Raw genomic sequence first — 26064 nt, 5'->3', positions numbered from 1 at the left:
CTGTGGCCAATGCTCAGGCCTCATTGGGCTGCTTTAAAGTTGCCCCACCCTTAAGCCTTCTTTTTTACTTCCTCAAGTCTCCTATCTTTCTCTTGGGCATATATGATATCATTCTGGCTACATAAAGACTGCTACATGGATAACTTGAGTTCACTATTAGCTTATGTGATTGTTACCTGGCTCTGCCCCTGATCTTACTTTTGGGGAGAGATCTCTTCAGATCATGCAGCTACCGTATTTTTTGCTCTATAAGACTCACTTTTTCCCTCCTAAAAAGTAAGGGGAAATGTGTGTGTGTCTTATGGAGTGAATGTAGGCTGCACAGCTATCCCAGAAGCCAGAACAGCAAGAGGGATTGCTGCTTTCGCTGCACAGCGATCCCTCTTGTTGTTCTGGCTTCTGAGATTCAGAATATTTTTTTTCTTGTTTTCCTCCTCCAAAAACTAGGTGCGTCTTCTAGAGTGAAAAATACGGTAAATCCTAGGCAGACTTGGAAGCAAGTCCCACTGAGTTCAAAAGTGCTTACTCCCAAGGAAGCGTACACAGGATTGCAGTGGAGCCTTTGTTCCCAGCATTTAAGAAGGCTGATGAACACACAACCCCTATGTTAAAAACACAGAAAAACAAATATACTTTGTTCATTGCTGCATGCAGGTAAAGCACCACACCTTTTATTGAAACAACATCAAGCTCCCAAGGGAAGTGTTAAAAATAAGGGGGAGGGAATAGAAAAATGTATATGGAAAATGGTGAAGAGATTAGAACAGAGACTGGTGGTTAAGCAGAAGTGCAGCCTGTCTAAATGAGGCATGATTTAGGTATCCCTAGAAGGAGAGATTAATGGGCTAAGAAATGATCTCTCGTAGAGAGGAGAGCAAAATTCACACAAGTTATTGTGTATAATTTTCCCCATGACAAGTGTTGAAGAAAATGAAAGCAGGCAAAATCTTCAGTAAGGAAGCCTTTTCCCAGAACGTAAGAAAGTTTTAAGAGCTGGAGAACCAGATGTCTTGCTAGTGGAGAATGTTCTCTCTGGGTTGAATTGTGTATTCTCAGGGATAGGGACTCTGCAGTTAACAGGAGACATTCCTGTCTTTTACATAACGCTCCCAAGTGTCGTGCGGAAATCAGGGCCATTTCACATGATATGAGGAAACAGCACTGCTGGGTATTACACAAAAGGGGGAACACCTGCACCTAGAAAGGGGAAACTTGTGCATTCTTTACTGCTAGTTCCTTGGATCATCCAAAGTGTCTCTCAAATCTCTCAGTAGTTCTGTCTATACATACTGAAACCCAGAAGTATTTCTGATCAGTTTACTACATTTTTACTGCAACATTAATGTGATGATGTCTTGTATCACTCATTCCTGCTCTCATAAAATATTTGAACATGGCAAACTTAAACCAGTTAAGTATCCCATGCTGCCACACTTTACCTGGCAACAAATCACTCCATGAGGGTGGAGCATCTGTAGACAACCACAATGGCCGGATGTTTACTTAGCAGCAGTAATGAGTCAGATGCTGCATTAAATACAAATATGCAAAGGGCACCAGTCTTACAAGCTGTGTCATCCAATGTGAGTGGTTTGGTATTAGGGGAAAACATTATGTAAGGGTTCCAGGGCAGTGACGTTTTACTTCACACATTTGAGACTGGGGGTGGAATCCTACTGGCGTGCTTGTGCTCATGGAAGAGCTTTTAATCCAGCAGACACTTCCTCTAATGGAAGAGGAAGACAAGTCATTTTTGTAAACTTGCTCTTCCCCTGCAGTCCAGAAACAGCGGGGTGGGGATGTGGCCTGGGGGGAACAGCTACAGCAGGCAGGAGAAGGAACTGGTAAAAATCCCCTCCCGTCTTCTTCCATGGGCAGACACGGTCTCTGGATCAAAAGTCCTTCTGTGAGCACAAGGGCACCAATGGGATTCCAAATCTCCATTCTGGCATAACAAATATCTTATGGATTTCAGCCTCAGTAAGTTTGGGCAAAGCGTGTTCTCCTTCATGGAGAGCACGTGTTGCGGTGGGGTCTAACAAGACATCCCACTGTTGCTGGGCGGGTAAAGATAGTTGGCCACCATTGCGATTGGGCTCCTCTTGTCATCGGGGAGAATTTGATGTTGCCATTTTGTGACTGACAGCCATATATTCCCTGCGCGCAGTGTTTAGCTTCCTCTTTTCACTGCACGCATCGGATCACCCGCCCACCCTCCCTATATTTAGGGTTGTTCGCTTGACCTTGCTATGCCTGTCATGGGGTCGTCTGCCGTTGGGGTAGGGGCCTGGTAGGAATTGTGTCCATTTGGCTGATGCCATTTGGTTTTTGCCTACTGCGTAGCAAATCGTCACAACTTGTAAGGTTGCGGTTAGGCATTGGTTTTAAGAATTGGTTGGTGGAGGGGCATGAATTGGCTGTGTCTGCCCCTCCAATGCTGCTGCTGCAAGGGTATTCTGTTAAAGGAATCCAGGGGCTCACCATGCTTTGTTCCGAACCCCTGTCAAGGGGCTAGGGCCACGCAAGAGCCCCTGGGAGCATTTGGGGAGAGGTGAGGGCATGGTACCCAGCTCCATTTTTCTCCCCAAAATGTTTTCCCTTTCTGACTTTCATGGGCGTGTGAATGTCAGTCTGTCCCCATGCGCGGTCAGATAGTCGCAACCAATGCCTAAGTAACCACTCACATTTTTTGTATTTTAATAAAGTTGTGGCCAAAATTATACCAAAAACCTGAAACAAAAATTCTGTGTGAATTGTGTTTTATTGGGGTGACTTGGGAACGTCGACACACAAATGAGTAATCGAAGAAGGCATTCTCACAGAAGTCCACAGAATGAATGGAATCTAAGAAGATGGGACCGTAGCTGTAAAAAAGATGAGGGAAATTTTTTCTTTTAAGAATGGTGAAATCTAAGGGTGCTTGTCAGCACTAAGGAAGAGGAAAGAGAAAATTAAGAGACAGGAAAAGAATGAAACAACTGCAAGGACTGGATTAAAGAACAACCCTGAGATCTATGGATAAAGAGTGGTAAACAAATTTAATAAATAATAATAATAATGAAGTGCAGCAAGTTATTTGTGAATGACCTCCACGTGTACTGGCACGATACATTCCTCCAAATTTACCCCTCATTGAAAAGAATGCAGCAATGAGGTAATGATTATTTAAACAAAAAGAGTTAGAACCCACTGCAGGGAAATTGCATAAAGTATGGCAATACAGTGTGGCTGTACTGCCAATAAATTTAGCTAACTGGATAACAGGCACTTTGAAAATGGAATAGTGGTATTGGAAGCGAACATACTGTGGACTTTCTAACTCTGTGCCTTTGTGTACATCATACTATGGCCTTCCTTGTATTATTGCAAACTCAGCTCTATGCAATCTTCGTGACCTCCAGTTCCTGGAAGCCAATTTTAGTGAACCAAGATCTAGGTAGATAAAGGCATATATCCAATGGTGCATGAGACTTGGACACTTAAGACCTAATTGAAACAGGATGACAGAGGAAAACCAGAGGATGAGTGTTTGATTCTTTATATTAAAGGAATACATCATTCCCAAGAAAAGTTTCACATTTTATTTTTCTATGAAAGCCACTTCTGTCAGTTCTGGAGTAATTATCATCATATATCTCAAAGATAGACATTTCAACCTGATAATATTCTCAATACCAGTTTTAAAGAATCATTAGGTCTATTTCATCCAGAGAAGAAAACAATGCAAATATCTCATCAGTTGGCTACATATAGCCCATGTCTTGTACCTCTATATTGAATACATTATATGAAGGTCAGTGCTACTGAAATTAAGGATGAGTGGATTTCACCTATTCTTTTCCTTTCAGTGTTCCCTGGGCTCACTCTGTCTTGTAAATCATTAAAAAAAAAAAAAAAGGTTCACTACCTAGAAACAAAGCCATGTATTTCAGAACTTCAAACTCCATGGAGAAATTTGGCTGAAGAGAATTTTGGAAACAGCCCTAATTGAAATGAAGGGGGAAATATCTTGAATAGAATTAAAGAGTTAGGAAAAGTAGAGGTACTGTGAGTTACATGTCAGAGAAGCTGTACATTTAGGTCTGTGTAAGCAAGAGGCCATATCTAGCCTCTTTGGGAAGTATGGTCAACAATGTCCTTGCACGTTAGCCTGGCCAGCTCAGTCTTTGTCTTTTTCATCTGGACAAGTTCAACCATTCTATGATTATCAGACCTGATGTGGTGACAAACTAAGAAATGCTGGACTGCAGAGTAGTGACCCTTGCATCAGCACAATGTCACAAAACATGATGTTACAGCAGAGGCATTTATTTATTCATCTGTAAGCTCTTTATGCAGCCACACTGGTGTCTTTAGATGCCTCCCACTTTTCTTTCTTGTTGGGATACTCTGCATATTTCACCTTTAAGAAACTCCCATCCATCTTGGACTCCCTTCTCTCTGAGTATGGGATTTCACTCAGTTAATTCCTTCAGCTTTTCAAAAACCAGAGCTGATGTCCGCCTACATTAAGCTTTCCCTTGCCTGCATATAAGGAAACCCAAGAGGTCATGATAACTTCCTCCCAAGGTATCCAGTAATTCCACTATCAGTTCCTCCCTGTTGATGAGGTCCAGGTCCAAGAAAGATGACCTCCTTGTTACTACTTCTACCTTCTGGGAAATGAAACTGTTGGCGAGGCAGTTGAGGAATTTCTTAGACCCTACATTCTTAGCAGAATTTAAGTTTCAACAGATAACGGGATATTTTTCTCTTTTTTTGACTTTGAAAATGGGTTATTAAAATCCTCTAGAAATCTCATTTGCAAAAATCCAAAAGGTTCTAGTAAAATTAAATTTGGTCTGAACAGGACTGTTATAAATGTGAATGTTTTTCATGCACTTATTTCCCTGGAGCCATTTCCTTCGCTTGGTTTTTTTTCTTTAAAAAAAAAAGTACTTTATGTTTGTGAGGAACTCTTATGAACTCAGTTTCCTGTACCAAATTATACTCATTATTTACATTGCTCAAAGTATGCTAGAGGGCTTGCAATTAAGAAGAGAGAGGAAAGAATCCAGTTTTGTCCCCATTAAAATATAGACAAGCATGTTCCCATCTGAATTAATGTGTCATATTTCCTTATTCCAATGGACTCGCTCCTGATGTACGCTAATGGAAGATTAAAGAGGGGGAGTAGATAACTTTCGAAACTTCACTGCATGTCTTTTGAAAGACTTAACAGTATCTTAGATGATAAGGAGCAGTAATTTTATTTCTCCCAGTTATATCGTAAAATTAAATTCTGACATTGGACTGGATGGTAATCCTATGGTTCCCTTCTTCCAGACCCACTGTATTCCCACCTTGTGGCTGCTTTTCGTAAGCTTACTGCATGCTTAGTTTTAGGAATGGGCTAAGTTTATTGTGGTAATGGTATCCAGGTCCAGCCTTTCTCACATGCAGTGTCTCACTGTGCTGAAAACTGCACCTGAGCAGAGGCTTCTCCGCTACCAGGGGAGACAGATATGCATTCCAGTGCTGGCAGAATGACATTCCTGTCACTGGTTTGTGTCTGGGAGGAGGGGGGGGGAGAGGTGTGGCAGCAGCCAATCTGCATGGTGACATAATGTGCATAGCTGCCGCTCTGCAGAAAGGAACAGCCACATAGCTACAAATTCATTCCTCTTCCCATGTGGTAGCTGTTTTATGTGTAGTAGTAGGACCCAGAAGCAAGGAGTAAAGGAGGGTGCCATTAAGAGTACTCTTAACTTGACAAAAGGCCTTATAAAGCTGTGGCACTTGTCTCTGTATAGAACCTGGTATGAACTAATATGACCTAATGTTGCCATATAATATTATTCCCATGCTTAGCTATTCTTCATTATTCCCACAGGAGGAGATCTTGTAGTAAAATAGTGAAGGCAAACTGAGGTTTAATGGCAAATCCTGCTTCTCCTTTGTGTAGGAATGATATGCAAAGTACTCCCTGAGAATAGCAACTATAACAGTAAAATATCCATGCTCTTTAGAAGTGCTCAGTAGCTTTTGGCAAAATGCTATTTTTATAAGTCATTACATTAGTTTCTAGGAAGTTCACATTCGTTTTCAAATGAACAATTATTAAACTATAAAACAAAACGGCATGATTCTTAAAGGCGTAATCTCAGGTTTTACAGTTAACTATAAAATGGTGTATTATAATACAAGAAAGATGCTCAGGCTACTAGAATCTTTCTTTTTTAAAGAATGGTAAAATCTTTATTATTGATGAAATAATTCTACTGTTTTGTAATCCAATAATACACATATACACACTGTATTTGGACAAATGAACAGGACACTCAAAAGATCCAAAATGTAGATATATACTTGATATATGCAAAAGAGGGGAACTAGATTTATAGTATGACTGAAGTGCTAAGTTACAATTCATTGAGATTATAATTGTTTCCTTGGGTTTATAGTAAAAGTAAAATATAGAAAATGTCTCCATAAGGCATTCTAAACTGCTGATGAGTGTGCTACCATTGTGCATTTGGTTTAGACCCAATGAAGTAATAGCAATATATAAAATAAGGTATATATTTTAAAAAACTAGTAATGAATTTGTTGGCCTCACAAAGCCAGATTTGTCCCTGATGACCATATGATAATGGGTTTTTCTAAAAGTAGCTCAAAAGAATGACTCAAAGACAATTTACGCTTTGGGATAAAAGTTCCATTAAATTCCATGTGTTGCCTTGGCTTAGATTTTCACAGAATTGCCCTCTGGCATATTGTTTGGGGATCTCTGTATCACAAAAAAAGCTGCTGTAACAATTAATATAACTAGGTTTCAAAAGCACTAGACTAAGGAATAAGGAGTGGCTATATAGTTTTGGCTGAATAGGGTGAAGTTAAGGGATGTTTTGCAGGGTCAAAGAGAAGAGAACTATAGGGACTTTTGGCTTCTCTGGAATAGGATAGGATAGGTTGACAGAGTATAATGCATGCACACAGAAATTCTAGTCCCAGTATATCAGTTCCGTTCTCATTTCCCCAACCAGTACAGACTCAAAACTGTTTCCTCCAGTTGTGTATTTGAAAACCTCCAGGCTAGACCAGTGATTTCAGTCCCTATCACTGACATATGGAACATAGGTCAGTGCCTTTTACCAGTCCAGATTATTTGTCAATCTAATTCATTACTGCCTAGTTTGACTGGCATTGGCTTCCTTAGGCAGAGGTCATTTCACCACCCTCCCCCTGGTCCCTTTAAATTGGGATCTCCTGGATAGTTTGAAACAAAGAGGTTTAGGTTCTGAATTTAATGAACCTGAACTGCTTCCATTTGATCACCGGGTGACAACCCACCATGTACTCCAAGAGATGCTGCAGAGTTGATGGAGGAGCGCCACAAGCAGCAAATGGAGCAGGCAGAGAAGCAACCAAAGACTGGAGCAGCTTCTGCAATCACACCAATCGCTGAGACAGCTGTTCAATAGATAAACCAACCAAAATCAGAGTGGGTAAGCAGTAAGAAGCCTCTTTGGAAAACAAAGTGAGAGTCCACGTGGAAGTAACCTAGAAGCCTAGCTGCCAGGCATCCAGATGGGGAGAGCAGTCAAAGAGCTGAGGGGCTGCTGATTGATTTTTCTATTCCTGGGGAACCTGTCATGGGAAGAAAGGTGTAGGAGGAGAAGGGCTGGCTGGCAAAGCTGCTTCAGTTTGGTTCCCCCACTTCCTGGGAGCCTGCTGTACAGAAGGAGAAAATGGAGGTACCTGAGAGTGTGCAATAAGTGTTACTCATTATATATGAGCTTTCTGCCCCTTGGAAGCCTACTGGGGAAAAGAGGGGGAAGGAGGAACCAAAATCAGAAAAGGGGGAGCAGACAGCTCCAGCTGAAGTGGAAACTGTTAAGCAAGATAGTTTAGGCATATGGACTCAGGCAAAAAAACTTAACTGTGTTATTTAGCAGGGAATGGAAACCTCTGTTGTCGCTCTGTGTCTATATATATATACACTCTTTCCCCCTGCATTTGATACTTGCCCCATTCACCAAGAGACAGACCACTGCTAGGATCCAGAAAACTGTAGAATGTAACCTGCTTACAGAGAGTAAATTCATACAGAACTTTTTGCCAAATATCTGCATATAACAGAAATATAAAAAATGCATATTTACAATATATCATGAGACCCATTTTTTACTCCCAGAAATAGTGCCACAATAAACCGGGGTGGGGTGGTACTGGTAATACTTCCATTCGTATCTGAAAGTGAGATTGCAGGATAGTAGAAAATATTGACCATTCTTTGTGACTCCCTGGCAAAATCTCTGAATACACCCTGCTTATCTCTCACCAAGACAATGACACTATTCTCTTCTCTGATGTCCTGCTGCCAGTCAGAATTGTTTCAGAACAGCAGTGCCAGAGTAGTGTGCATTTAAGCTCCTTTCTAAAATGCTCTAGAGCAGAGTACAGTGGTACCTCTGGATACGAACAGGATCTGTTCCGGAGCCCCGTTCGCATCCAGAAGCAAACGTAACTAGCGACGGCATGTCTGCGCGCGCACACATCACTTTTTGCCGCTTCTGTGCATGCACGTGACGTCATTTTGAGCGCATGCGCAAGCGCCGAAACCCGGAAGTAACGTGTTCCTGAAGCTTAACCTGAAGCGCATTCAACCTGAGGTATGACTGTAGTGGATTACAAGACCAGGCAACACAGCACCCATCCAATGTCTGTGCAGATGTTCTGGTGTGCATGCATTTCACATACAAATCATTCCTTAGAAAAGTGCTTGGAAGATATATTATTCTTCTATAATAAAATGATGGTAAGTATTTGATTGATTTGTATAAAATGTCATAGAAATTGCCAAGTACTAACCTCCTGAGGTAGTAAAGTACAGAGCATTAGGTAGCCTGCCAAACTGCCATGTCAGAATTAATTGCACATCATATTATCAGCAAGAATGATACAGGCTAAGCCACTGTTGATGCATTCTTTTTCAGGCTTATTGTAAGTGGTCTTAAAAATGCCCCAGAGCAATAAAAGATTTCACTAATTTCCATGATCCCTGCTCTTCTATGTGGAAAAGCTACAGATAGTTAAACATAATGTGGCCTTGTGCAGACAGGATATTTAACTTTGGTTAGTGATTAACAGGTTTGTTACTTAACCCTGGTTAAGAACCACCCCCCTCTCCCAAGCAAGTCTACAGTAAAACCATGGTTTAACCTAGGAGACATCAGCAAGGAATGCTTATCACCTTGCACCCATTATGGTTTTATCAGGGCAGATTGAATACTTAACTAACCAAAACTTGAAAATTTGCTTCAAACCATGGAATCAAACTTTGCTTTGTAGCCAAACCAAGGTGTTTGGACGTAATACTTAAGAAACCATTGTTAAGTGTTGTGGGCTGGATCCAGGTTAAGTTAGCTGCACTTAGGTTCCACTGAAATCAATGGGACAAGGTAGTCATTACTTAACTTAAATACCACTGATTTCAATGGGAACTCAATTCAACTAACTCTCTGGATACAACTCATGGTCTTCATAGGGCTTACATGGCACATTCAGTATCTTTGAAGTCATTATTCAGATGCTTGTTAGAAATGTTAGGCCTTGAAATCAATTGTTGCTTCACTAATGTCATTTCCAAATGAGATTTCATTTAATAGTAGTATTCTGTTACATAGTGGAATACTCTACTCTTCTCGTAATGTTTTTAAAATCTCTTTGCAATTTGAAATAATGAAATGTTGAATTGAACTGGAAGCTTTATAAACTTATTTAGGCTGTGGCTCTGTCAGCAACAGAGAGACCTTCCAGTAGGGCCTTTATTAGCGCCTCAGTGCTGCATTGGCACTGTCCAAGCTGCAACAATCCATGGGAAATGTAGTTCTCATGGATTCTGCTATCCATTTCACATTGATCCATATGCCTAAGATGCTGCTGCAGGATCAAAGGGAAGCCTCTTGCAAGAGTTCCCATTATAAGACCTTGCTGCCGCCAAGGTTGAGGGAACCAGCAGACTTGCATCCATAGATTTGAGGGTGTAAACACAACATTCCCCATGAAGGGGCCAGGCACCCACATTTTTGTGTGCTGGGGCCATGCATGCTGTGGGGGTGTGCGAGTGTGATGTCAGCATGCATGTTGACATGCGTGTGTGATGTCAGCATGTCGTGGGGCATGCTGACATCAGGCGCACGAGCACCCACAGCGTGCACAGCCCCAGGCACCCACGGTCCTGGGACTAAGCAGTTTTCTGCTTGTCTCATGCTTTGTAGGAATGGATTCGGGATGTTTTCTGTTTGCTCCACATCTTTCCCCAGGAAAAGCTTCTCTTTAGCACCGAATCGGAGCAAACATCCATCTGCAGAAAACCCAATTGACGTTTGCTCCAATCCAGCGCTAAAGAACGAGTTTTCCTGAGGGAATGCACTAGGACAAACGGAAGTCTAGATGAGCCCTCAGGCTCAGTGGCCTTGTCTGCCTGGAAAGTGTTCTGGCAGCCACAACATGCAGGAGAAATGCAGGGAAAAGTTCCGCTGAGGTTGCATTCATGGGTTTTTGCAGTCACAATCCGTGTGAGACGCAGCAGCTGAATCCTTCCTATAGACTCCTTTTCTCTACCACAGCACACACGGTACAAATCTGAACGGATAAAACCTTTGCCTGAGAGTATTCTAACTGCAGTTCTATGATACTGCAGAACGCTACTGGGAAACATACAATGCATTAATTGTATATTGCAATTAACGAATGTATGCACAATACCTATGTGCTCTCAGGCTTGAGGACCTGGCACGGCTGTTCAGTGCAGAGTGCAAATAAGTGTGGATCATCTTTTACTTCCTTAGAAGAACAGGCTCTAAAAGGGGAGTGCAGGGGAAGGATTAGTCTTCAAGACAAGGGCTTAAGCACCATTCACAGCACGCAGGGAAGCACTTAGCTCTGGGTTCCCTTCATGAGCCTCAGTGAAAATTGCAGGTGTTCAGCACCATGCCTAGTGTTTGGAGATCATAAGCAGCTATATTAAAGCTGAGTGTTTATTAGTATTGTTATTAGCAAGCGGCATGCAGGATTTAGTCAGAAGTTGGGCTTAAAAGCTTCAATGCGGCACTCAGAGGTTCAGGCCACAGCAGGCATGGAAGCTTCATAGATTTGTAATTGGTTAGTGGGTGAACATAAATAGGAAACGCAGCAAGGGATGTAGGTGTTTTGTTGAAGAGAGAACACGGGGACAAATCTTCTAAAGGCTGCAAGAAAAAGCAGCGTGATTTGTATCCACTGGCGGTGCTGTACTTGCTAAGATCAAGGGAGAACAGAGTAGCTGAAAAGAGTTGCCTGTAACTGGTCCCTGTCACTGTCTGTGTGGGCTTCAATGCTGATAGTGTGTGGGCCGGAAATAGGGAGGAGAGGTAAGGGATTACAATCACTTAAAAGCCCCTAGAGCACAGGTGAATAACCTGTGGACTCCCATCATTCCTAACCATTCTGTCTGGGGCTGAGGCGAGTTGGAGTGCAGGTCACAGGCTCCCCATGTCTATACTGTCTTGGCCTCTGAGGGCAGGCAGAAGGGCAAGGTGGTGACATTGGGATTGCGCAGACACATCTGTGGGTCTGCAGATTGACTGCCAGTGCATCTGCACAGCCCCAAAGTTGCTCCTCCCACAACTTCCTAGTGATGCTGCTGCTGGGAGGCTATTGTTGTGGCCTCTCACGGTTATTTCCCTGTTTCCCCTTGTTTCATGGTGTACCAGTATTCTTTTAATTTAGCCTTCTAACTTTGAGGCCTTTTTAAACAATACCCTACCTGCATGGCATCTCCTGATAAGCTGGGGTAATGTTTAAATGATCCAGCTATAAAGGGAAAGGATGGTTCTGTGGAAAGGAGCAACCTTAGGCCCCTACCCACATCACTGATAATTTATTTTTCAGCTTTTGTTCTCTAGATGCTCACAAGTAAGTAGCTTTGGAACAGCTAGGGTGCTGTTTAAAGGGGACTTTGGTACCCTGCAAAAATGGCCTGTAAGAGGAACAAAGTTTTCCAGTTCCTCAGGAAAATCCTTTGTTTTCATGGCTTATTCCTGACCAAGAGTGGCTCTGGAAAGAGTGTACCTACCATATACTATGAGGGAGAAAGGGGCACACAGCCTTATACTGGGCCAGACAATTGGTTCATCCAGCTCAGCTCTCCAGGTTTTCATACAGGGGACATTTCCATCCCTACCTGAATATGGCAGGGATTGAACCCAGGACATTCTGAATGCAAAGATGCTCCGCCAGTGAGCTTTGGCCCTTCCCCAAAGGGGGAGGGCAAGGTGGTGACATTGGGATTGCGCAGACACATCTGTGGGTCTGCAGATTGACTGCCAGTGCATCTGCACAGCCCCAAAGTTGCTCCTCCTACAACTTCCTAGCGATGCTGCTGCTGGGAGGCTATTGTTGTGGCTCTGCCAGAGCAGGCAAGCTGCTGCTCCTCCTGATGTTGCTACCATTCTGAAAGGGTTTGTCTCTTTGCAGGAAAAGATGCACCATGAATGCAGAACGGAGATTGCCATTTTATAATAAATTATATTTAAAACATTTAGAAAATTGGCTAAATGCTTATTACTAGAGAAGATTTACACTTATCCCCTGAATTTCCAGCATTATCTGACATAATGCGGTCAACAGGCTGACACTTGCTCATTACAGAAATCTTGTTGCTGCTCTCCCCTTAAAAATGTAAGGCTTTTTTTAAAAAAACATGGCAGCAGGCCCATTTCACGTACAGAAGTCTCCTCCTCACAAACATTCCATATTCAGGATGAATTCTCATAGTAATAAAAATTAACCATCTTTTACATTGTCATCGTTTGTGGTCTAGGGTAGACTTGATGACACTGGTGCTTCCAAGGGCAGCCTGACCAGATATATCCATGGCAGAGGAAATCTTTATTTACTGTATTTTTCAGTGTATAAGACAAGGTTTTTTTCTTTAAAAAAATAGTAAAAAATTGGGGGTCGTCTTGTACACGGAACATGGACAACTGGGGAAATTTTTAAAATATTTAAGCATATGTCCAATATTTTGGCTTGGCTGGGCTGAAGCGGTCCCTCCTGCTGCCATCGCCCCTTTCCCCCCCCCGCCCCCGGGCTGTATGCTGGTGACTGGCTCACCTCCTGAAGCCCCCGCTGGCTCAACCACCAGATCGAGAGCAGCTGCCACCGCCGCTGCTGAGAGCTGCCTCAGCTACCTCTCCTTGCCCTTCTTTTGTCTTCCCCTCTCAAACTCCCACCCTGCCCCCGGCCTGCTCACCACCTTCCTCAGCTCAGTTTGCTCAACTGCATGGCCCGATGCAGAGCAGCTGCGGCCTTCCCCCAGCTCTTCCTTGGCATCCTGCTTGGGAGCCTGCTTCTCCACAGCAGCAGCTGCCACCGAGGGGAGCATGTGGTGCCCCAGTTGCTGCCTTTGCTTTTGCACCACAGTGCACTGCATGCTGGAAACTTTGAGGGTGATTGCCCCCAAAAAGATCAACAATTTGCCGCCGCCAATCACCCAGATTTTCACTTCTATTTTAGGGTTTCATTTTCTTAATTTTGGGTTAAAAAAATAGGGGTCGTCTTATACATTCGGGCGTCTTATACATGGAAAAATACGGTATATATTTGTACATTATAGTACAGATGGTATGTAGGGTGCAAGAGGATAGGTCTTTGCCCCCAAGGAGCTTACAATCTAAAATATGGCACAAGTAAGTTTTAAAGAGGCAGCTGCAAGGTAAGATATGTAACATCACGCAGGTGTTATTGAGTGCAGTTCCAATGATACAGAGAAAAGGCAGAGTTGTTTGAGAGAGCAGGAGACCTTTCACCAGAGGTGGCGGAGGAGCTGAAGGTCATGGACAGGGATGCAGAGAGATATAAGAGCAGAGAGATAAGAGAGGCCAGGCCAAGGCGGACTTAGGAGGCTAAAGCACAAAAAGCTGATGCTGTATCCCGGAGTAGCAGGAAGTCAGTACAGGAGTTTAAGAGAATTTCACATGTTTAGAAAGAAGGGGCAGCTGTGGCGGTGGAGTATTTCAACTGTGCTGGTGAGATTATGAGAGTAGGCAGAACTTCAGTGCTTGTGCTCGGTTTGTAATGAGTCTGGAATGGTTTTTATGTTAAATATTTGCATATAGTGTGTAGTTAGGCCCACAGAATTTTAAACATTTTATTCAGGGGCGGCCTGACTTCAGTACTGCACAATCTACTCTCCCTATTATTATTTTTTACTAGACTTGTCATGGTTCACTGAAGAAGCTGCCATATACCCAGTTAAACCCTCGGTCCATCTAGCTATAGTATCCACACTGACTGGCAGCAGCTCTCCAAGGTTTCAGGCAGGGAACATTCCCAGCTCTACCTGTTGATTGAACCATGGACCTTCCGTATGTCAAGAAGATGCCCATCCACTGAACTGTGGCACTTCCACTTGAGCTATGGCCCTCCCCAATAATTAATCTGTTTCAAGTAATCTTGCACATACACACTTGCTTAAAAACACAAAACGTCTAGTTGGACCAGGTCAAGGCCCACCTCTCTTAGCAAGAATCTGGTCAACCAGAAGTCACCAGCCATTTACCAATGACCCATTAAGACAACCTACTTTCTTCCCATACCTGGTTTTTATACAGGCAGGGAACACTGATAAAATAAAAAAACCATCCAAACCTGTTGCAGTTCAAGGAAGAGTACCACATTCTGATCCTCTGTTTTTATATCAGTTCAGCCTATGATTGATTCAAGGGTTTTTGAAATTATGAGTGACTGGTTTAATACAATATGTGCCGATATCACACCAACAGTATTTTGGAGGTAGCAGGGGACGGATAAGACTGTCGGATTACTCTGCATGTGCATCAAAGTATCCTTCCTTTGACACACCATTCTTTATTCCTTCTTTGCACTTCACCCAAAGACTTCTTTGCCTGAGGAGTTCCTTACCTTAAGATTGGCACATGCTGGTAAGTCATTGTTGGTGGGTATTTCATTGTTGGTGTTCTCGGGTCCCATTATCTTAGATCTGTAAGATGTTGTAGTTAAAGCTGTGGTTGTCTGGACAGGTAGTAAGGGCTGCCACACATTCACGTCTGTACCATTGCCAAAGGCCTGAATTGCATTTTCTGCAGAAAAAAATCACAGAGCCAATTCTGTTTATGAAGAAATAGTTTAAAATGGACAACACTACCCCAACAACTTCCTGAAGGGAAACACCCCTACAACGTTAAGTTTGTGGGTCACTGATTTATTTTCATCTGACAAAGGAATGCAATGCTTTTACTAATAATAGAATGGTTTAAACTCAGACTTACAGGCTGCCTTTTTAACATGCCAGCACAGAGCCACATCAGCAGTGGGATTGCTTAGGGCACAAAGGCACCGAGTGTGGAATTTACACAAAATATTTGTACATCTGTAGGCAGTTGAAAACCCAATTTATCCTACAATCCTCAGAGTTCCCAGGAAACACTGGTTGTTAAACCACTATAGGAATTGTAGTTCTGTGAGGGAAATATAAGGCTCAGCACTCTTAACAAAATACAGCTCCCAGAATTCTGTGGTGGAAGCCATGACTGCTTAAAGTGGTAAGATGCTGCTTTAAATATACAGGGTAGATGAGGCCTAAGGAAAATCTAGAGAACCCACATTTAGGTAGTCTATAAATAATTGAGCTCACCATTCCTGGATATGTAATATGTTTGATAAGCCAAATGGTAATAGCAAGGAACTGACTGGTTTATTTATAATAATGGCTTTTTTATACAACAAAAAATACGAGGTATTTTAAAGATTTTTCTTTTCTTTCCCCCTTTTTAGTCTTCAAACAAAATATACATAAATAGGTGGGAGAAGCACACTCACACTAGAAGTTGAAAATGGAAAAGCTGAAAGGCTTATTGTAGGTTTTCATGGGATTAAATACTCTGTTTATGGTAAGAGTAAATTGGCTGGGTTTTTTAAAAAAACAAACAAACAAACAAACAAACATACAAATGAATAGAAAAACAGCTTTTAATCAGGTCTTTGGGGACTCAGCATGGATTTAGGGATTTCTTATTTCAAACACATTGTATAAGAAATAAATCATTTCACTGGGGACGTGAGCAAGAAGTTATTAATACATTCCTTCAATAGCATCCACAACTTACTATAAATTATTTCACTTTTACTTCTTATCTTAGAAAGATGCATTTAATTCTAACTTTAAAAAAAAACTTCTAATAAATGTGGGAAATGATTTATAGACTTCAGAAATGCGCAGGCTGATGTGACGAGAAGTGAGGAAAATCTGTATGGATTTTCATGCCTTGCAGCACATTATAGAAAACTAAAAAATGATCCCAGAGAACTGACAGATAGTTACCCTGAATGAAATAAACCAACATATCATTGTTAAAAACACCATCACCCACATTCATGGAGCTAAAGACTATTATGTGCAAACCGTTTAGTGCACATTTAGAAGATCCAGTGGTACAGTCCTCTTGGGGCTGAAACTCTTCTGAATAAAGACAGGGGGAAATGCAGGTTTTAATGAACCCCTGAATAAAATGAGACTATCTGCACACAGAAAAGTAGCATGTATATGTGCACATAGAAAGCTAGCGTGCATGTCAATGAGAGCGTTAACCTACAATCATTCTTGGCAGTAGCTTTTGACAGGGAGGGTATTTTCTTCATTCAATCATGATGTCCCCTCACCTACATTTTGAAGTGCTATATTCATGGGAAGATTGTACCACATGATTTTCCTGCACCAGTAATTTGCATTTAAGCCGGCTGAGAAACCTTTAATGATTGCGATAAAACAATGACACACAGCCCTATCCTTTGAGCCACTGTGGTAGCCAAGAAGGGTGAAAGATTAGAGGCAAGGGCTACTGCCCCAACAGAATGTGACAGTCTGTTATACAGATATTTAAAACACATGCAGATTAACAGCCTGACACTTAATAATACACTGTGCATCGTTAGTATTTTTTTTATTTAAAATAAAGGTTTACAAAAGTCAGCCCATTAACAAAAAAAAAAGGATAATGGAACATTTATCCCCCTTCTGTGAAATGCTATTAAAACAGGGACACCTTTAATTTCTTCATGAAGAAAAGGTCTCTCTGCCAGGGTGAGTATAATTTTTCCTCACAGTGTCCTCTAATGTCATTGCTTTATCTTCATTAACATTTTTATTCCGACAGCAAGAGAGAGGACAATGGAACTGGGGTGTTTCTTTTAAAACAGAGCATGTATTGGTGCAGCAATGCTTCCAATTTCCAAATTGGCAAATTATTCAAACAATTAAGTATGTTTATACATAAGTGCTGAGTGTGACCTGTTGATGCTTAACTAGCTAGGCATCCAGACGTCTACATTGTTACTTCTTTTTAAGAAACTTGAGTTTAAACTCAATTTATGTGGACTGTTCCTGAAGCACGTTTCTAATTTGGAAAACAGGTCTGACAGCCTAGTTAAGCACTTCACATTTAACCAAGATCTAAAGCTGCACAACACAAGGCCATTTCCCAGTTCCCATACGACATTTTTCCTATGTGGAGATAATGGCTAGGTTCAGATGGAACACTAAATTATGGTTTAGCACTACAGGTACGAGCCTCAGGCTCAGCACTCTCCCCTCCCAATTCCTCCTCTAGCGTGACTGCAAGGAGATCGGACGCTTTCCCTTCTGTTTTCAGCTCTCTGTAGTTTGCCATTATGTGCAAACATGGTACTAGGGTTAGTCTTAACTACAGTTTAGGGAAACAGCCAGGATCAAAACCATGGTTTTAAGTTACTTGCTCCCTAAACCTGAGATGGGAAAACTCAGGCACAGGCACCCTATATGGCCTCCCAGGCCTCTCTATCTGGCCTTTCACCAGACCATGCCTCCTCCCTAGGCCACACCCCTCACTAGCCCTGCTCTATGTTTTTGCCTGTCTGGAATGTGTCCTCAAGCTGTGATAATGCCTCTTGCTTGCCTGGATGGAGGATGGAGAAATGTACATGTGAGTATGGTTGTAAAAGCCTCTGGATTTTGCATGGCCAGAATGCAGCCTTCTGTACAGAGGTAGCATAAACAAAGATCTAAGCTGTACCAGGCTAGTTCATGCTGATGGGTGGAGTTGAGAGCATCCATCGAGAAATACAGCAATTGATGAATCACTTAGCATAGATAGTGAGGTCATGTTGTGGAAGAAACACCCCAGAATTTGTGCTCATTTATACAGGACTCCCCCCCCCCCCGGTTAATTCTTGATTATGTAAACGAGCCCCTACATTGTAGGTTGCTGCATATATTATTCTATAAACACATCACTGAAGATATTTTATAGAATATAAATATGGTACTCACTAAGACAAGTGTTATCCTGGAAGAAATTCAGAAATTTCAGACATTCTTCTAGGTCATTCCCGCTATTGCTGCAATCACACCATGGAGCGACGCTGAGACTGTTGTAATTTAAATAATTTGGAGTCATAACTGTGCCTATTAACAAAAAGAAACAACAAAACAAAACATGTGATTATTTATTTTTCAATAACCCACCATCCTCCCAGAAACCCAATCAAGAAATGACTATCATCTTGTAAATGAGGGAAGGAGAACAGGATTGAAATGTTAAAATACACAAGTAAGCTTGGAGTACATATGAGATGAGAATATTTTTTGGGGGGTGGGAGTAGGTAAATATGGCCTGATGAATTCTGAGGAAGAGTATGAGGGCAGAACACATAAACTGTCACTGATGTAATGATGTTGTCCTGAGCCTGCAAACAGGTGGTTCCTCAAATATTAACCAAAGGTTAGATTAACATTTTAAAGACAACAATTTAAATTAAAATGATCACCACTTATTTTGAATAACATTGCAACTACACTTATTTTGTGATACCGAGGAACAACCATTGTGTTTGGATAGTCTGAAGTAGGAATGACAATGCTATAGAAAGCACCAAATGCATGTTGAGGACTATGACTATTTTTACATGCCTGAAATCCGTAAATATGCCCACAGCTGATCCAGTACAAGAAATCTATTTATTGATTTAGAACTGGGGGTAATTTGTACAAGGTAATATACAGAGAAGGTATTAACATTTTCAGAAAATAATCATCAGCAAGCTCTGATTTGTATCTGTCAGGTGTGGGGCTGGTGGGTGTGACTTGGGGGAAACGGCCTTGAGGGCAAAACTGTGACCCGTGCTGGGCCTAATAAGGCCACAGGCCAGAGGTTCCTCACACCTGTTTTATTAGAACACAACAGGAATGAAACATGGTAGATCTCCAGCACTATTCAAAGTTAAAATTTGTTTTTCATTATTTGCTTCTCATTAAATATTAGGGTCTGATTTTGCTGTTCCAGGGATCCTTGTGGGGGTTTTTTAAATGGGTTTCTGTGGTTGCTTACAAATGGATTGTATTTGTATTCTGGTCTCCTTTATAGTATTTGTCTCTGAATTTATGTCTGCAATAATAAATCCATCAATATCAGACACAATTCAAATTAAAGTTGTTTGCACGTAATAGGGTTAAACATTGTTGGTGTAATTTTGTCTCATTAAAATCTATGGGAGTGTTGCCACAGATACTCCACCATACATGTTTAATAACTGTAAGGTTGAGTATTTAAAGTGGAGTGGTAGAGTGTATATGATGATAATGATGATGATGTGCTTTGGGGGGTGCAGAGTGCAGGGGGCAATCAAGAAAGATCCTCCTCAGTGTAGCAATGGGAAACTAACTACGCGAAAACAGGTTAAGAGCTCTGGGTACTTTCTGAATGGCACCGAAGATGGCCAGAACAGAACAGGAAATAAATGCATCAAACCATTTAGGGTCTGAAATGATAAAATGCAATTATGGAAATGCTGTCAAGGCATGGCTAGTATCACCAGGGATAGGAAAGGCAAGTATATGTTTATTTAGTGCTCCCTATTAGAAAGACATTGGAAAAAATAACATAAATATGGAATATGAACCTGAGGACAGATGTGAAATCAAGCACATAGATTATTTCTCCTGCCTTTGACTTGTTCTTCTAGCCAACATCTTGGACTTGAGTCCCCGCCCCCTCCCCCATTTTCTTTTGGTCTCTCTCGCATGGATAATTACATGATTTTCAGAAGTGGTAGACAACGTGAACCTATTTGAAGATGCTCTCTGGTCATGTGTACTAATGCTAATCTCAGATAACACAGTGATGATGGCTATATAGCCAAAATGGAACTACTGAGGAGCAACAGGGAGGAATTGGCATGCTTACAGAAACCCCAAGGTTTGTTCATATCTCTACCTACCTACCTATCTGTTATCTATAGATGAGGGGGAATGAAATGGTGTATTCTGTAAGATAGCATGGTTGGCTGGCTCCCTGAACAGGAGCACTCCATGCAGCATTCTGTCCCTCTGGCGTTTTCAATCACATACCACTAAGTGTTTACAATTTGTATTAATGCAAAACCAAAACCAAACCACTATTTTTCTTCAACAGAAAAAAGTAATATATTATGACTGATCTATCTGGTCACCATTAACACATCCAATTAGGACATAGCATTTGTTCCCTGTGCATCAGAGAGTATCATATTAATTTCCACGACCACTTTAATGTGGCAGATGTGTGCTGGAATGATTGATATCCATCATTTCCATGTCATAAGGCATTTTTGCAGTGGACTCCTATTTGATAGATACCTCAAGTTACTTTTACATTCCCTTAAAAAGTCACCATTCTGTGGCAATCACCTTATCATCTAAAAAGTGAGAGGTACATGTTTTCTATCACTTAAAAACCACTTCTCAGGCTCACTATACATCTGCAATCTATATTCTCAAACTTGACTTTAATATTATGGCTCCCACATGGAGATAACTGGCAGGACCCTACATACTGTATCTTGACCAGAACATCTGAAAGCCACTTGCTATGCACACTAGCACATTTACATGGAGAGTATCCATATAAGCAGTGCTAATTTGTGGAGGTAGATGCTGCCAGCATGCAGAATCTCCATGCAGCTGGGCTAGGGAACATAGCATGTGGTTTTGAAAGGTTATACTCATAATGTGGACAACCTCCACATATTGGATATAATTAGCTCTCAATATGGGTAGGAAAAAACATGGCAAAAGAGTTGAGAAAGGAATCCTGGACAGGTAGTCATACAACCACAGAATGCACATATATGCCCTTGGAGTCTAGATTAATACTAGGCTGACAAGAGCTCTTGGTATCCCAAAGAAAATGAAAGGCTGGTTTTGGAAGCCTGTGAGTTTTTCAAAGTAACAGCAGCAAGCAAGGCATGAACTCTTGTTACACTAGTCAGTTTCCATCCTCTTGACTGTGTCTTGGGGCTGCTAGCAAGGAAGAAGAATGTGCATTTCCCCTCCAAAGTCAGATCTCCACTTGATTTCGCTTCCTTAGAGACCCATTCCCTTGATCTTGATGCCAGAGAGTGTTTTTGCAGTCTTTCTTCAAGCATTTGTGCAGTATCTTTGCCCATGGAAACAGAAAAGTACCTCTCTGCTGGAACTGGGTTATCCTTAAGGTTAAATTGCATAATGGCTCCAATAAAATCCTCAGCAAAAGTCCCTGTGTCTGGGAACTACTTGCCAGCAGCTGTTATTCTGAGTTATCCATTAGTACCAAAGTTATTTCTTGCCAGCAGCTAGCATCCATACATCACTTGATTGGATCTGATGTCTAAGATACACGAGTTCTTTGTCCAGGAGTCAGCTTCTTTTGTCTGCAGCTAGTTAAGTCATCCTTTTGCCTTTGCTTCAATAAAAAAAAATTCCCAAGATTTTTGAAAGCTACCATGCTTCCCCAGTCATCATACTTATTTATGATTAGCAAACTTGGCCAATAAGTATCAAGAAGTGTTGCCATTTTGGCCCAAGAAAATAAAACAGGGTAGTTGTATTTCCTTGATCACTATTTGTCAGTGAAAATGTATGCAGTTATTTGAATAACATAGAACTGTTTTTCAGAAAAACAGAAAACTACAAATTAACTTGTACATATCTACATACAAAGAGAGAGATCCCTGAAATTTCATGGTGTACAGCTATTTGGAGAACTAAGTATTTCACACACACACACACACACACACACACACACACACAAGCTAACCTAGTAATATATCTTAACACACAGTCTTTCTGAGTGAGAGCATTCTGTTTTGCTCATGCTTCCCCCAGGTGGTATCTCATCAGAAAAGATGTTTTTAACAACTATAGGAGTTGAGCTGTGGTTTTCACACCTACCATAAACAGCTAGAAAAGTTTTGTGACAGCTGTAGACTCTGAGCTTGAAACAAATCTAATATGTAAGTCTTCATGCCATTTCCTTCTCATGTTTCACTCACACATAAATACTTAGGCTGTGTACATATTACCATTCACTCTAGCTCAAGCATACTCCCATCGTTGTTGATTCAACTCGTATACACATGATGTTAGCCACAATCCATACCTATCCTGTAGTTTCTTGAGAAATATTGCTGTTTGATGTCTTTCCCCTCAAATCAATTTCCATTTGATTTGAAAAGGTATGCCACATTCACTTTACAGTTAAGCTGAGGTGTGTCTCGAAACACACACAGATGGCAGCTTCATGAATAGGAGTTTGCGGGAGGGGGGGGGGTTGCACGTGCAGGGAAATCAAATATGTAATGCTTATCAGGTGTACATATCCACACCCCTCTGATGTGTACAGCAACATGCAAATACTGCTTGAAATGCAGTGGGGTGGGGAAATACCCTCGCTGCATTTTAAGCTGCTAAGGTGTACATAGCCTTATCTAGTCTGCCATCTGACTATTACATTCTGGACGTTCACTGCCTTAAGATGAGCGCTTTCACTAAGAAACCAGCATAATACCAAAATGGAGTGTGCCTCCACTGTCAGAGTCATTATGTTTGAGAATCCCAGATGCTGGAAAGTGCAGGAGTGGGGCGTGTTCTTGTATTCAGGGTTTCCCACAGGCATCGGATTAGCCACTGTATGAACCGAATGGTAGACTAGATGGGGCATTGGCCTAATCCAGTAGGCTTTTCTTATGTTCCTAAAGAACAGTTTAACATGGTGAGTACAAATCACAGCAAGTCATGGGCCCAACAGTCCATCCAGGGTGTCCCTCTGGGGTGAGGTTGAGAATGGAACAATTGCTTCTCATTTCACTTAAGCATACTTAAGTGTTATGTCCAAATCCTTCCCCACAGAGTTAATTTAGCATGAGCATACGGGTCAAAATGTAATTGATGATACATTATATGCCACACCACTCTAGCTGCTGAAACTGCAGGTGGAAATAGTCCTTTCCTTTTTATACACATAGACCCTATTTCCATCCATCCATAAAGGGGTGCCAAGTATATCATCTTTATGATTACCTGTCCAGGGCTGTTTGCAGGGGGGAGGGGGGCGAAGCTTGCCAATCATTTGTTTGAGCTAAAAGATATATATGCCTTATGGTACAGTCTAAGATCTGGAAAATTAAATCTTTCTTCCAATATTGACAACTGCAGTTTTTAAAATAAAAGGGGAGGCAAAGTCCCACAAAGAAACTTCTGAATTGCCATATTATGTTTTTGAAAATGACTTCAGGAAAAACAAAGGAATACTACAAAGCATCAAAAATTATCCATGGCAAGATATTCATCTTATGTGTATTATTCCACCCCAAATACTACATCTGAGTAATACCCATCTTTCCAAATCAAGAGATATCTCTGTCATCAGTCTGTTAAGCTAGCTTTCTGATCCATCATTTAATGCTTACTTACTGTCTTTCAAACAGTCAACACTTCATTGGGTTCAGCTGACACCACTAGCTCTTGTTAATCTAAACCAGAAGTGAAAACTTCCAAACCCCTCCTTGAGGCTGCTGTGGGATAATGTGAGCCAAAAGCTCATTGCGGTTCATTCTTATAATGCAGGGATGTCCACTGTGGGCAAATGTCTTGCTCTGAAGTGAAGCCAGTGGTACTTGACAGTCACTCAAGCAGTAGTAGCAATGATAAATCCAAATGTTAATTACGATAACGATCTGAAGGGATAGTTTTGCCTTCACTGGGAATGACAGGTACCTCAGAAACCATTTAATAAGGACACAGGGGGTCATTCACAAACAGACTTCTTGGAAACAAATTAGAAGATAATTGGTTTCATTCATCAAGGAAACTATCCTTTCCCTAGAAAGGAGAAGTCGTTTTCATAGCAAAGTAAATTTCACCCAAGTTACTTGTGGGATATTCAAAAGCTTGCTCTAAACAATAGTTCAGATAAACATAAAGACTAACTGTGCATGCAATGACCCCCCCCCCAATCTACTGTTGGGATACTGCCAGGGAGATAAAGTCCATCTTGGCCCCCAAGCTCGGTGCCGGACGATCCATCGACCTCCCGTAGTCAGGCAATATCAGCAATTCAGCGACACCAAGCCTCAGGCTTAGTGCACACTATATCAGCAGAATTCACACAGCAGGAAGTTGCACAAGCAGAGAGCAGAACATGCATATTTACAGTTTATTAGGCATTGGTCAGAACAAAGAAATCATGACCGTCTCCTCCGACTGCTCAGGCAAAACAGCCAAAAACGAAACGAACTTACAACATAAACATCCTGTGAGACAGGAACTTACGCAGGCTGTTATACAAACATCCTGCTCCCTTTTAAGGTGGAACGGAAATATCCTAACATCCTCCCCCTTTCCGTGTAACCTGTAGTACCTGTGGTTCAACCCAATTGCAACTTTTGTGCGTAAACCTTCAGTTGTTCTCTGTTAACAACCTTAGACAACAGATCAGCAGGAATTTCATTTCCTGGCATGTAGGACACCTGAATGAGTCCTTTCTGAATACACTCTCTTGCACGATGTAGTTTAATCTGCAAGTACTTGGTCCTTTGCTTGCAACTCTCCGAGTTCAGCAAAGCCAAACAAGATCTATTGTCTTGATACACTTGTATAGGACATTTCACAGAAACCCCAATGTCCTTAAACAGTTGCATCAACCATTCACAATCCATGAGTGAAAATGACAGAGCATTGAGTTCTGCTTCACAGGAACTTAGGCTAACTGTTGTCTGCTTTTTGCACAACCAGTCAAACAGGCAGTGGTTGTACATGTAGCATACTCCAGAAGTGCTTGTACCATCCGTGGTGTCACTTCCAAAACTTGCATCTGCAAAGATTTCAAGACCTCCAGTCTTCTGACTGGTGAACCTCAGCCTGTAGTGCATAGTCCCTTTCAAATAGCGGGCTATGCGCTTCAGAGCTTTCCAATCCTGAACAGTAGGATTGTTAGCATGTCTGCTAAGCAGGTTAGTGCTTACAGCAATGTCAGGTCTCGAACATCTAGCAATGAAATTCAACTTGCCTAGAATGCATCTGTACAGCGTTGTGTCAGAAAACGCTTCAGCAGTACTGTCTACCTGGTAACCTGTCACCATCGGTGTGTCTGCTGGGTTTGCATCAACCAAATTCAACCTGGTTAATACATCAGTAATTTTCTGTGTTTGGTGTACCAGAAAATTACCTGCTTGGTCCCTCTCCACCTGCAGAGAAAGATAGTTGGATACCTCACCAAGATCCTTCATGTCAAAGTGCTCCTTCAGCTGAGCTAGGGTGCTTTGGTAAAAAGCCTGATTCTTCCAAAACATCAGAAGATCATCAACAAAACATAAACAATACAGTTTGTTTTGCCCCTCCTCCTTGACAAACACACATGGATCAGCTTTGCCCTGGTGAAAACCTAGAGAAAGCAACGTTTCAGTGAGTTTTGTGTTCCAACACCTGGCACTCTGCTTGAGACCATACAAGGATTTCCGCAGTTTACAGACCATTCCCTTTTGTATCTGCATCCCGTCAGGTGGAAGCATGTACAGCTGCTCGTTCAAAATTCCGTACAAAAAAACTGTATTTATGTCATGATGGGAAACATGCAGTTTCTCCTCCGCAGCGATCTTGAGCATCAGCCGAATGCTCTCATATTTGACCGTGGGTGAGTAGGTCTCGTGGTAATCCTGCCCTGGTACCTGTGAAAAACCTCTGGCAACCAA

General features: G+C 41.7%; 1 protein-coding gene across 1 annotated transcript in view; it reads right to left on the bottom strand.

Moving 5' to 3' along the window:
• GFRA1 (GDNF family receptor alpha 1) overlaps positions 1-26064 on the bottom strand; it is a 190883-nt gene that overhangs the window by 15901 nt on the left and 148918 nt on the right. Inside the window, exons 6-7 of the mRNA XM_053389100.1 lie at positions 18353-18487; positions 14950-15128 (exon numbers count right to left, since the gene is read on the bottom strand). Of these exons, the coding sequence (XP_053245075.1) occupies positions 14950-15128; positions 18353-18487 (314 nt within the window). The remainder of the gene's footprint in view (positions 1-14949; positions 15129-18352; positions 18488-26064) is intronic.

Source organism: Podarcis raffonei, chromosome 5 (assembly GCF_027172205.1).
Source record: "Podarcis raffonei isolate rPodRaf1 chromosome 5, rPodRaf1.pri, whole genome shotgun sequence".
In the NCBI taxonomy this organism is placed as follows: domain Eukaryota; kingdom Metazoa; phylum Chordata; class Lepidosauria; order Squamata; family Lacertidae; genus Podarcis; species Podarcis raffonei.
Note: the sequence above shows the minus strand (reverse complement) of the source record. Positions and strands in the feature narration are given on the sequence as shown.